Source organism: Setaria italica, chromosome VIII, assembly GCF_000263155.2.
Source record: "Setaria italica strain Yugu1 chromosome VIII, Setaria_italica_v2.0, whole genome shotgun sequence".
Taxonomy (NCBI): Eukaryota; Viridiplantae; Streptophyta; class Magnoliopsida; order Poales; family Poaceae; genus Setaria; species Setaria italica.
Window position 1 is genome coordinate 5,987,082 of NC_028457.1, and position 14,217 is coordinate 6,001,298.

Here is a 14,217-nt window from a genome sequence, read left to right on the forward strand (position 1 = left end):
GTGCATATACTTGCTTGTATCCCCCTCCGTGGATGGGGTTGGACTTGTTGAGTACATTCGTACTCACCCTTGCTTCGTTACTACAGAGGAAGACCCGGACTTCATCACCGAAGACCTTGAGTAGAGATCGTGTCCGTACCCAACGCTGCCTGTGGTGTTGGCCTTTCCAAGATGCTGCTGCTGCTGCTGCCATGTAGTCCCAAGTGCTGTCTTTTGACAGTCGCTTGGTTAGCCGCTGTTGTTTATTTACTTCTTATCGCTACGTGGCTCTCACGCCCACTCCATCGGGAGTTGTACGGTAACTGAATTATCTGTCGAATAAATGTGTTATCAGCCTCTTGGGACTCATATTTGTATCACATTTAGTCTCTACTTATGTGGGGACGCTTCACTAGGCCCCCCATCGCTACCGCCCGCGGCCCGACCCCTGTCGTCCACCACCGCCGCCGCCTCCGGCCCCTCCACGCGCGCGACCAGCAGACACGCGGTCGACCACGGGCTCGGCTTCTTGCCACTAACGTAAGCCCACGGCCAGCTCACGTCATATTGTTTTTTAAATTTCTGCTACAATAGAAATTGTAGGAAATTTGTAGGAAATTATCTAAAATTGTAGAAAATTATATAGAAATTGTAGGAAATTTGTATAAGTGTTGGAAATCATGTTAATTTAGAAAAAACATGTATAAGTGTTGGAAATCATGTTAATTTAGAAAAAATATGTATAAGTGTTGGAAATCATGTTAATTTAGAAAAAAAATCTTGAAGTAGCTAGAAATTATAGAAAATGCTGTTAATTCTTAAAAATGTATAAAAATTCATGCAAATTACTTTGACACTTTTAGAAATTACCATGTAAATTTATGATGTTGTCATTTACCAAGTAATATTGTTTTAGTCAATTATTGTATAAGTGTTTCATTCTATTTTTGTTGTCATTTTCTAGCAATTCACTATAATTATTGTATAAGTGTTTCATTTTATTTTTGTTGCCAATTCTTTTTTATTTTTGCAGTATATGAATTAGCTAGAAATTGTAGGAAAAATGTTGAATTAGCTAGAGAATATAGAAAAATTCTTGAATTAGCTAGAAATTATAGAAACATTGTTGGAAAAGCTTATTAATTGTAAATTGTATGACAATCCATGTTACAAAATTCTGTTAATTGTTAGAAATATCTAGAAATAAGTGAAAATTACTTTGATACTTTTATAAATTACCAAGAAATTTTATGATATTGTAGTTATAGTCATTCTTATTATAATAGTCATTCTTTTTATTGTAACAAATTGTATAAGTGTACCATTTCTTTTTTAGTCATTTATTATTGTTACAAATTGTATAAGTGTTTAATTCTTTTTTTAGTCATTCTTTTTATTGTTGATGCCTACTATTTCTTAGAATTATTCTTTTTATATTATATTAGTTACAAATTGTATAAGTGTTTAATTATTTTTGTAGTCATTCTTTTTATTATTGATGCCTACTATTTCTTAGAATAATTCCTTTTATATTATACTAGTTACAATGGCATGGTCAGAGGATGAGAAGGCCGCCCGAATGGTAGAGGAATACATATTCTAGTTGATTGCTGAAGGCGGCACAAACGATCAACCAAATGAGGAGATCGATCACAGCCATACTGACATCTACCTCAACATGTCTGGTGGAGGCAACGAGGAGCAACCCATTGCCGAGGAAGGCAATGAGGAGCAATAAATTGCCGAGGGAGGCAATGATGGGCAACAAGGCGAGGTATAGCAATCATTATACATAAACATTATTTGAATTCTCTACTTATCAAAAGAAACATCATCACGCAACAAATTGTCATTTTCATCCATCTGGATCGAGCAGCAGGCCTCAAAAGAAATGAGGCAAGAAGAAGAAATTAGAGGGTTGTATCATCATCATGGAAATTGCTGAAGATGGTGAACTGATTGCTCCTCCCAATGCTAAGACAAAATTGGTGAATTAGATTGGATTTTTTGTCAGAGATAACATCCCAATAAGCTTTCAAAATTGGAAAAAACCTAACAATGTCCCAGTCCCCACAAGCACGATCCTTTACTTACCTGACCGAGAGAAGGCAATGTTATAGGAACAGTTAAAAGATAACTTCATGTTCGAAGGTGTAGAGGAAGACAAAGTGAAAGAATGAGGCTTCAAGAAGGCTGCAATTGTTTTTCAGATGTACAAGAAAAACTTGAACAAAGAGTACATAAAGAAGGGACTTACACCTGATTTTAATAAGCACCTAAAGTTAAGAGATCATTGGGATTCCTTTGTACAGTTCAAGCAGTCAAAAAAGAGCACTAAGCAAACTCAGACCAACATCAACAATGCTCACAAGAAGTAATACTTTCATCGTCTTAGGATAGGAGGTTACGTGTCGGGGATCATGAAATGGCAAAGGATGGAAGATGACATAATTGTTAGGGGAATAGTATCACAGACTCTTGAATGGCCTGAGCGAGCAAAGAATTAGTATTATGCTCATGACAGCATGCTCAATCCTGAAGATGGATCGTTTGTGTTCGGCCATGAATTAAGAGAAGTAGCTACGAGACTTGTTGACTTAATAAAGAAAACAACCAATGGATCTTTCATGCCTAATCAAGAGAGGGACGAGCTGACTATGGCACTTGGAAATCCCGAACACCCTAGACGATGCCGAGGCAAAGGAGTAATTCCGTGAAAGTTTACCTTTCGAGAGCATATTGATTCATACAGAAGTTGCCAAAGAAGTAAGGCCGACCACGCACGACTACTGCGAGAGTTGCAAGAACAAATAGCAGCAGCAGAGGCAAGAATGGAGGAAGTAATCGACCAGCGTGTGGCGCTAGCTCTTAGCAAACAAGCCAGTGAACAAGCAGCTACTGCAGCATCAGGGCCACATATCGACGTAAGCCCCACTCAGCATTGAAGTAGTGTCGCTTCAATGGAAGCCCCAGCTAGAGGATCTTTTGACATACTTGAGGACAACCAATGCCACCCCATGGATGACATAACTGGGAGAGCCCCTTGTGAGCTTGTTACTCTTGTGAAGAACAAGCTCATCGTGGTGGCTTATGGTGTGGCTGAGCAACCAACACAAGTCCAAACACTTGATGACGTGGAGATTCCAGCTCGCGGTTACGCCAAAGTTGGGTGGACCGAGTGGTCGACGGTTGGAATGACCTAGAACTGGAGATCCCTAGAGGTGATAGGGAAAAGAATCTAGGAGAATCCATCCATGGTTGGATTCTATAGCTCAATCGCTACATAAGGATTACGCAGCCGAATCCCTCGACCTTGGGATCATCTCCTCAAGGCTCAAGGGCAAGATCACCTACGCCATCTGCTAGGGCACCCTATCCACTACTAGATAGAGATCCCAGCATGAGTCCAATACCAGAAAGGGATCCAAGCATGACTCCACCTCCTATGAGCATGGCTACACGACGAAAGACACCTTCAGTTCCGCCTACTGTGGCTACGAAGAAGCAGAAAAAGCAGAAGGAGAAGCAATCAGCGCCCAAGAAGCCATATGATATGACAGATGAGGAACTCCGAGCAGTAGTGGATGCTGAGAAAAAAGCTTTCTTCGCAAGTTTTGCGAAGTGAAGGAAATAGCAAGAGGAGCCACCACTTGACAAGGGTAAACTTCGGGCTTTCATCAGAAGCATGGAGGCAGAGCAAAGGAAACAGCTAGAGAAACCACCGCTATCTAATTACGATATATAGATAACAAAGGCTTCTAAGAAGAGGAAGAAAAGTGGATCAACTATTCCTCAACTCGGAGCTCAATCCAATCAATCAGTTGCCCCGCTCCAGGTGCTTTTTGAGTTTGATAAGAACCTGTTGCAATTCGCTAAAGATACAAATCTGACCGTAGCTCAACTTCGAGGGGAGGATCACATCCCAAAGTACCCTGGGGCTGCTAAATGGACATATGAGTATGGGAAACTGCTTGTGTGGCCGTAGTTGGTGGACCATCTCCCAACGAAGATGTACAAGTTGCACCAATGGTACATGTAGGCTTCAGCCGAGGGTTTTGCCGTGCTCGAAGTTCGAATTGGTGATCAACATTTTTTCTGTGGGGAAGACAACATAAACGTGCTGTTGAAGGAACTGTATTGCCTATTCAATCAAGATGCACTTGACAAGTCACTCATCGGTTGTTGGGTTTTGTAAGTCTTTAATATCCTCTAATTTTAAAATTCCCGCTCTAGTCATTGTGCGATGACTTAACTCCTATTCGATTTTGTATCATGCATGATGAAGATTCAAACTTGTCGAAGGAAAGGATACTATCAAGTAGGCTTCATGGATCCCGATGTTGTAAATGAGTCAACTCTAAGAGATAAACCAAATCGGACCTTGAAGAATATATATAAGTTCCTCGATAAGCAACATTACCAGAAGTACATACTACTATTGCACAACTTCAAGTGAGCGTGTTTCCCATCTCTTTCTTTTTCGAACTAGCAGCTAAACGTAAGACTAACTAGCAGTTAAACATATTACCCGAATCCACGTGATTTCTTTGGCTGTACAGATTCCATTGGATACTCATTGTTGTCGTGCCTGATATGAGCTTCGTATATGTCTTCGACTCTTTGAGGAAACCAAAAAAAGAATACAATGACATCATAGACGCTACGAACAAAGTATGGGCTCGATTCTATTGAAATCATATGGGTGAATTCAAGGAGGAACTTTATTGGAAGACTTTTCCGGTATATGTTGAATTTTCACATCTCATGACACTTGCTTTAACACAACAAATATTTCATAACTTTTTTCCATATATATAGTGTTGGAGACAAGAGTCGGGTACTACTTTATGCGGATACACGTATGTGAGTTCATCCACAGCTTTGTAGGTCTGCCACGTATGACTGACCACGACTTAACCGTACGTATACAAAATTCTTAACAATAAATTAGTTCTACTTAGAAAATCAATTCATGTGTATATACTTCAAAAATTAATTCATATGTATATACTTCAAAAATCAATTCATGTGTATATAGTTAGAAAAATTAGATTAGTATTTCAATTTATTTGCTTATATTTCAAAAATCAATTCTTATTTGCTTATATTTCAATTTATTTGTATATACACAGATGATGTACTGGAAGGAAAGAGTCAACACGGACTGCAGTAGGGCAGTTCAAGAACAACTCTGTGGATTTCTTCTGGACGAGGTCATAAATCCAGGAGGGGAGTTTCATAATGATGGATCAAATCTACATCACTGTCAAGACTCGGGTTCATAATAGTAAATACGAAATGTTGAACTTGGAAAGTTGAAGTAATGTAATATTATTCATATATGTGTATGCACAATATGTCTATATATATAATATTATCTCAAATGTAATATAAAGATAAATAGAACTTTATATATTAGCGTATTAGAAGTAGTATACATAAAGGAAACAAATATGAAATACGAATATAGAATAAAGAAACAGAAAAGAAAAGAAAAAAATTAGTACCGGTTGGGAGACCAACCAGTACTAGTTAGGCTGCCCCTGCGCGCGGCGTGGTAGGGTACCCTTTAGTACTGGTATTTCAACTGGTACTAAAGGCCCTCTTTAATACTAAATTACCAATACCGGTTGCACAATTAGTACTAAAACGTTCCCAACCGACGTTTTCCCTGGTAGTGACCTGATCAACGAATGATCCATCGATCTGTATTATTGGGACCACGAGCAACTGAATTTTCTGCGACTTGAATTGTGATATCGATCAATTAAGAAGGAGCGGGCCAAAAGCCCCAAACGGGTGGGCCCTTATTCGACATGAAGTTTTTTAGAATATGGAAAAGTTCCAGCCTCAGCGATCAGCAACGTCGAAAGTGGTCACACACAGTACACACAGACATCTGAGTTAGTCGGATTCGTCTCACGAAACACAACTGGAGAGACCACTTTCCATTCCTCTCATCTGCATCAGTCAAAATAAGACCTGATACTAATGTGAGCATTAGCACCGATCGTAACGGCCAGACCATAGAAGCAGATTTAGTACTAGTTGGAGGCACAACCAGTACTAAATCCCACGCATCAATAGTGGTTGTTGCCACCAACTAATGTTGATGAGCATGAGAGCAATTAGCATCGGCTGGTGGCAACAACCGGTGCTGATGTTTTCAAACAACATTAGCATCGGTTCGTAACACCAATGGGTGTTAATTCGTCCCCAGCTATATATACCCCTTCTTCCTCCCCTCGCCCGAGCCATGAACACTCCGAGCTATGTTCATGGTGCTTCAGGTGTAGGGGAGGTGCTGCCGGATTTTCTCCAAAGTTTTTAAAGTTTTCACTCATCTAAGCGTTCTAAAAGGTCCACAACTTGATCCTCTCACCTTTTATGGTTAGCTTCTCTTGTTTTTTGCTTCAGAGGTAGAGAAATTTTGATTCCTGTAAATAAAGAGAATTGAGTGATTTTTTATTTATACATTTATTTGCTTCCTAATTATTTTTTCTTTTATTTCCTAGTGCTTAATTAGTTTACATTTATATAGGTGTTTATTATTAATTAGTATTTTTTTAGTTTGATGTTGATTATTAATTAGTATTTAAATAGATATGAAAGAAAATTGTGGCTTAGCTTCCTTGTAGTAGTTGACCAAAATGATTATAGTGTAGAAAGTTTTGATTTTTAGAATGGGAGTATATATATGGAGAGATTATTGATTCTTGAGTATGTTGAATCCATAGAAATGGTTATTCCAGACCTTTTAATTAATAATGTTGTGTAATGGATATTTTGGACCTTTTAATTAATCATGTTGTGTAGAGAAATGATTGGGGGCGAACAGGCAAAATGAAGAGGACTACGGGAACTTCACCTCACCGGCGACGACGCCGACGACAAAGAGAACCCGCTGACCCAGGGTGAGGATGCGGAAGAAGCAGCACAGCAGCAGGCCAGAAGCCACAAGCTTCAGCTGGCGATTCAGGAGAGGAGATTTTTTTTTTCTACTACGTTTAAATTCACATTTTCTTTTTTTTTGGCGCTTTTTCGAGAGGAAGTAGCCTTTCACAAGAGGGCCTATACGAAAGAAAAACAAAATTACAGTATGGCCCGTACAACTTGCAAAAGGACACACAAAGAAAAAAAAAGGGAATTACAAACATGTCCTTGCTAATGCTGTTCCTCGGTGCTGCTGCACTACCAAGATCGTAGTAGGCTCTGGCCAAAAGTCGCTGCGGGGGCTACTTTCGACCTTTCGATGAAACCAATCTAGTCTACATGAGTAGGGACTGTAGGATGGCCTCTGGTGCTCATGAGTCATGACGAGCGGAGGTTTAAAGCGGAATCGGATCAGGAGAGACTGCCGGTGATCTACGCACACACCTTTTTTTTTCTCTCCAAATAATACGTACACAGCTTGGATTTCATGTCCTTGCTAATGGATTTCCTTCTTCATTCGATTCAACAGAGCAGCGAGCGAGTGGCACCGGCCGGCCGATGGATCGATGTGCATGCCTGCAGGCAAGTCCGTCGTCGTGCGCCTGGACTGGAGATCGATATGATGGCGGCTCCGGGTAGGTGGTGCTCGGCACGGCGAAGGGCATCGCCTTCCTGCACGGTACGAGTTCGCGTCGCGCGGCGCCGACCCTCCCCCCATCGTGCACCGCGACATCATCAAGTCCAGCAACTTCAACGAGGTCTCCGGCTTCGGCCTATCCAAGCAGCCTCTAGGAGTGGACGGAACGGAAGGGGCGCCAAGTCAGTCATCACTCAAGTCTAAGGGCACAATGCTTGGTCACTCGCCGCTCCCTCCTACGCTTCAGGCTTCACAAGACAACCATTGTTGCACTAAAGTAATGCGAAGCTGCACTTATCAAGTGATCACGCATGTGCGTCTCTAGATTAGGAAGTGATCGTGTGGAAGTACTCTTATCCACCATGGAATCGTTCTCAGGCGTAAAGATAATCAGCTTGTTTGTGAGGAAAACAATCATTAAGATGCGTAAAGAACTAAAGATAATGACTTTGTTTGTGTGATCATTCATAAACATACGAACCAATCCAGGATTCGAAGTAGAAGAGTCACTCACAGCACCTACTCACATGTCCGGAACAAACAGCTAAGTGGGAAGCGTTGTCTACAGGAAAAGGAGATTACATACACAAAGCAATTGTAGGGCTTTCTCATATGCTCACCAGATACACCAAACCACTGGGATATCCACAATACTGAACAAGAGCCTGTTTCGTCGGTCCTTGCTACATACCAACTTGTTAGGCCCCGTTTGTATCCGCTTATAAGCGGCTTATCGGTGGAAATAAGCGAGAATCCCACCAAACGCTTTGCTTATTTCCACCGATTCTCGCTTATGTGGTAAGCCGCTTCAACGATTTGAACTACGAGAAGCGAAAAGCGAGAAGCGAGAAAATCTTCGCTTAGATTATAATCTAAGCGTGGCTAGGAAAAGCGTATACAAACAGGGCCTTAATATACAGGATGACACAGCGCAGCAAAGATTTGATTTCAGGGTCTCTGTTCCGCGTGTTATCCAATCTAGAGAACAGGGGTGAGTTACTTATACCAAATCGTGGTACTTCGGCCGAATGTCATGCCATGAGAATCTTTCTCCACCTATGCTACGCGTGGATCCTCTGGTTGAGAATAGGCGCGCCTCCATATTCACAACGCCATCCCTGCTGCTCATGCTGATGCCAACAAGGCCGAACAATATCTCCCCCTCACGAATTGAGGTGCAGATCTCGCTGCAACGCAAGCAAGATGCGTGTAGCTCGCCTCCGGACTAACTCAAGGATTCTCAGTTGATGGAGTTACATTAATGCTCTGAGAGCGAACTCTGTCGATGATCTTTTGCCTGCCGGTCAGATCTTCCTCATAGCCAACAACCTGCACGAAACACATAGTTTACGTGAGTTGATCATTGCTGTTAGGTGTCAGTATAGGACATCTTAATCATAGGATACACTGACCTGAGATTCTGTCTGCGTCTCACTGAAAGGGTAATAGGTAGTGGGAGCTGGGGAGGGTGCAGGGGAGGAGTTTAAGCTTTGGACCTTGGGGCTGCCAGGTGTGTTGTCTTGCTTCTGTTGCCTAGAATAAACAAACAGCAGTACCAGTAAGGGAAATCCACTGTGCAAGCAAAGTAGCTAGATGGAAGTTCCTTCTACCTAGATGTGCTGGTCTGTGTAAATATTCATTCTATCATTGTTTTTGTTTTATTAAAAAAAAATTGTATTTGTATAAGAAGTGGAAGTTTTAGTGAGCAGGCATGATGATTGAGTGCATGAATAGCTCCTTGAAATACATAATGTACCAACTTACATATTCAACCAGCTCCTTGAAATGCCAAAGGAGTGTGTATCTTTCTGATCTTGAACAACAGCAGAATTGTCAGGTTCAAATATCTGTATGAGTAGTTAAGGATACAATACTAATACATATCTAAAGTACGGAGTAAGAAAATCAATAGAGGCATTGATCACCAGAAGAATAGGATACACTCCTAGGAGATTGCACATCTTGAATCTGCAAATTTGAAAAAAAAAGGGAGTTGACATATTTAGATAACGTCCCAAAGATGTCCATGTAACAGTGAAGTGTATGGATTGCAGTAGCATTACCTTGGACGATAGGACCTCGATGGCGTCTGCAACATCTGGAACAGAGCCACTTTCGAGGTGTTTCTCAGTTCTTCCGATGTTTCCGCATGTATCGTTAGCCTGGCCAGAAACAGATAGCAGCTTTCTTTTACTTACAGCAGGAGCAGTTGTTTCTTCATTAGCTGAGGCAACACCTGCTAAGCAAACACGATGAGTTTGTGGTGAAAAAAAGTTTCTTCTCACAACTTGTATAACGAACAATTACCAGAGTTGTGTGTTGGATTGCTAGTTGTTACTTGACATCCACTAAGCAGCTCAGAGCAGTTAAATCTGGTTGCCTGAGTGGAATACTGACTGACAGTGCACAGATCAGCCTCTTTGTCCTGGGAAGTAAGTGGTTTCGGCTGAAAGTGATCAAAAGGGACAGTTGTATCCTGCAATGACAATTCACCATCTTGCTAAGCAATAAACATCCCATGCTCACAAGCTATCTTCCACAGAACAACTAAATGGAAAGATGCAAATATGCTCAAAACCATGTATCGAATATGTACCTGTTTTACACACTCAAAGAGCCACTCTGCAGTAATGGTTGGAGTTCCTCTTTTGGAGTAAACCTCATACTTTGGACCGCTTGCAAATTTGCAGATAAGATGACTCACTCCCTTGTACGCTTTTTCTGTAAACTTAGCGCCTAAAGCGAAGCACAAGTTCTTCAGCAGAAATCTTTCTCTCTCTCCGTATTGTGAAATACAGAATCGGAAGTTTTCAAATCCTGGGAATGGAATGCGACAGCGCAAAGGAGAGAAGATAGGATGGCTTCCAACATCTTGCAAGCAACCCTCCTTTACAAAATTTAAAATGTAAGAACTGAAGGTAGCCTGGCACTTTAAAAGCATAAACAGAGATGAGACTAAGATCACAGAAGCATACCTCCAAACACGTGCGTATCCATTGAGTTGAAACAACTGTTGAATGAGAGAAGTCACAAGGCGTGCCATTCCGTCCATGGCACTCAATTGTGTAATCCACAACTGCAGATTGTATATCATCCACCACAACGCCTCCACCTTCTCTGATCCAATCAACAACCTCAGGTCTCTGATTCAGATGAATATAACCAGTTCGTCAACAGAAATGAAAGCAAGTGGAAACTAACAATTATGCATAATTAGAAGAAAAATAGGAACTATCTAGATTATTCTAATTGCACCATTTTTTCAGCTCTGGTGTACTACATCCAGTAAGTTTTGGATCAAGAGTCATCTTAAGAGGAAAAGGGAGGTGGCACAAATAAGGAAATGATGCCAATACAGGAAGTGGTGGAATATTAGCAAAGCAGCATACCTTATCATGAGAAAATGAATTTGAAAAGCCAAATGTTTTCCCTTTGAAAACATTTGATCTGCTACTTCCTGAATTCACTGCAGATGTTCCTTTAGATTTGGGATGGTACTTGCTTATGTTGACCACCCCATTATGTTGGCTTGAATTTGCAGACCTGGTTGCTGACCGGGTTTTGTTCATGCTGTTTTCATGTTTGCCTCTTGCTGGTTTTCTTTCAGATGACATATCTTTTTCAAGTTGTTTGTCATGTGAGTCATTAACAGTTGGGACATGAAAAATCCCACATGAGCTCTTGGCTACCTTCGTTTCACGTGTATCAGAAGATTTTTCCATAGTCACTTGTGAAAACTCTACATTCAAAAGGTAGAAAACAATGAAAGTGATGCCAAGCAAGGACAAAATATGTTGCAAAATTTTTAACATGGTCCACTTTAATAATGTGAAATACAACTAAATCTGGTACCTTTCAAGAGTAGCTCAGTAGCCACATGAGTTGGGGATACTTTTACTTCCTTTTTTGCTCTATTGCAATCTTCTAACCATGTTACTTTCACTACATTTATTACACCCCATGAAGCCAGACGTCTTACTTCCTTTTTTTCACTGCCAAGAAAAAAAAGAAGAAAGCACAATCAGATGCAACTGCAACCAGTTCAACAAAATACTAGGTATACAGAAGAAATAGTTGCATGAACTTACTCCTCTGAAGGCGCACCAAGAATAATATGAGTAAGCTTCTCATTTAACAAAATATGCCGGGATCCACCACCGCTGCGTATCATCATGAGTAGCCTTAACAACTCTTTCTCTTCAAAGCCCACCAGAGCAATTCTGCAATTTGATAAATATAGATCATCATTTTCTGCCTCTGAGTCCTCAGCAACGTGACTATCGACCTGCATCTCATTTGCCTCTTGGACACCAGGTGCACCAACAATATCAGTGTTGCTGATCTTTGAAGCATCACCAAATGAAGCAGGCACATATTGTGACACTGATACTGAATCATCGACTGACATTGCTGGAACAGGTTGAAAACTTGCACTTGCACTACTGATCTCTGGATTGTGTTGCTCTTTGGGTGAAGTTTTTAAACCACTTGAATAAGCAGATGAACTCTGACAAACAAGGTAGCTATTTTCATCTAGGCAAGCTTCATCCCAATAACGAAAGAAGATCAAAATGTTAGACTAACCACAGCACAATTGGTAACAATTACAGGAGAAACAAGCAAATTACAGCAGCAAAATAGACCCTGGGTATGTTATTACCTCTTCGAGCAACCGATTGTTCAACCCATCTAGGATTTACAATGTGGATATTACCCCACCTTTTGGCCACGACATATTTGTCACCTCCAGGTTTGTAAATAACATGTTAAGAAAAGTTTCCTTAAGATTATCGCGACAAATAACAAATGCCCATAGCAATAAAAGTGTACCGAGCTGTACTGGAAATCAGTAATATTTAACAAATGCCAAGCTGTAGGTTTCACTAACACTAGAGCAAACATTGAGTAAATGCTGAACTCCAAATAGTATTTCTTTCAGAGTTGTATCTTGTTTTGTCATCTTGACAAATGGACACATGGCTTTCAGGAATTCACAGTGGTGATGTGCATCCATCACTCGTCAGTTTAAACTAACTTTGGATAACTCAACTTTTCAATCCTCAATATTTCATTTCCTGTTCTATGGATGTGTGGAAGACGAAATAGACAGTGCACATGCAACTAATTCATACAGAAAACATCAAATGCATAAAGCATCAAAGGATATATTTGCAACTAAATGGGTGCATTTCCGCGTAAGACAGGCTGAAAACTGGCCACCATTCTGCACAATTATTTTCTCCAATTCCTTTCGTTCATCTGATCAGACAAAAGAAAAATAAAGCATCAAAAATTGAGGGTGACCATTGAATTGAATAAAACATGTATTGACAGATGTGGTTTTTGTAAGAAAACAGCTGACAGTAGCTCTGAATGAGGTTGGGAGCTCTTTGTGTCTATAGGCTGCAGTTCATTACCTTGCACTTGCACTAATTACTATTATCACTGGTCAGATTTACTTATTGTTTGGGACATTTATACATTCTCCGATGCACATGTTTGACAAGAGAATATGTTGCAATATATGGCATATAGGATCTTTTCTTTTAGAAAAAAATATTTGGCGATTTTTATATCGCTAAACTCCAAAGTAGCTGTACAACAGAATGTCCTTCGCCTTTAGTACTTTTTTTTTTCTTTTGACGACAATAGAAAGAAATGGCTCTGCTCGCTTCTATCAACATCATATTCCATGTTATATATAATTTTATGTATAGTAAGGATCATGTTTTGTACGATAATATATATTTTGGACCAGAGGTAGTAGCTAGTATAGGTTTCTGGTCAGCTTCCACAGGGATATGTCACAAATCCTAGCCAATCTCCGCAAAAAACAGCTACAAATCTGCGAAAAACTGGAGCATAACCACCTGTACACTTCATGGTCTAGTCCAATCTAAAAGTGGAAATCGAGAAATCTTATTCTCAACTGATACCGAGAAATCTTATTCCCAGCTGATTGCTGATGGCTGTGAGAAAACTTAAAAGATGGAAAAAAACTTCATTTTATCATCATCGACTCTAATCTAGAAGCCAAAAATCGGCTCTCAACTTCTGAACAGGGCATTCAACACAGCTTGCTTACTAAACACAACATGAAAGTGGGGTATTTTTGTACAGTTTTGACTTTTTGAGAGTTAACGACATGTCAAATACCTGGTTTTGAAGTTGAAGCCTTGAACGTGGATTTTGGTCATGAAAGGATAAACTGGCCTAGTCCTTTAAATGAATATCATTTTACAACAAATAAGGTTCTTTTCCCATAATTAACAACAGCTACCAGTTTACCAAATTTCTAATACCCTTGGCTAAATCATTACATACAATATTTAATAATATCATCCCTTTAGTCAAAAATCATAAGGACATGTTCGAAATCAGCAGATTAGGATCCAAATCATAATAATTTAGTTTAAATGTGAACTAACTGTAAAAGCTACCAGAGTAAACCCCCCCCCCCCCACCCCCGCTGCTCGAATGTTCTGGATGGGTCCTCCATATGCGCCCAACTGACCCCAACAATCGAGAAGATGTGTCACCAGACAAAAGCTAGAATTTTTTCCTCACTAACCTGGAATTTAACTACAGGCGCCACACTTGGACTTTTACAGTTGCGACCGCGATCCTGCAACTGGTAACCGCTGATTCACCTGCAGGGATTATGGGGC

The 14,217-nt window shown here is 40.4% G+C and overlaps 1 protein-coding gene across 1 annotated transcript in view; it reads right to left on the reverse strand.

Moving 5' to 3' along the window:
* Positions 1-9,309: 9,309 nt before the first annotated feature.
* Positions 9,310-14,217, reverse strand: part of LOC101767409 (DNA topoisomerase 2-binding protein 1) — an 8,176-nt gene continuing 3,268 nt past the window's right edge. Inside the window, 11 exon segments of the mRNA XM_012848029.2 lie at positions 9,310-9,396; positions 9,491-9,517; positions 9,613-9,785; positions 9,857-10,025; positions 10,146-10,436; positions 10,525-10,692; positions 10,939-11,288; positions 11,402-11,541; positions 11,638-12,091; positions 12,210-12,303; positions 12,717-12,899. Of these exon segments, the coding sequence (XP_012703483.1) occupies positions 9,310-9,396; positions 9,491-9,517; positions 9,613-9,785; positions 9,857-10,025; positions 10,146-10,436; positions 10,525-10,692; positions 10,939-11,288; positions 11,402-11,541; positions 11,638-12,091; positions 12,210-12,303; positions 12,717-12,899 (2,136 nt within the window).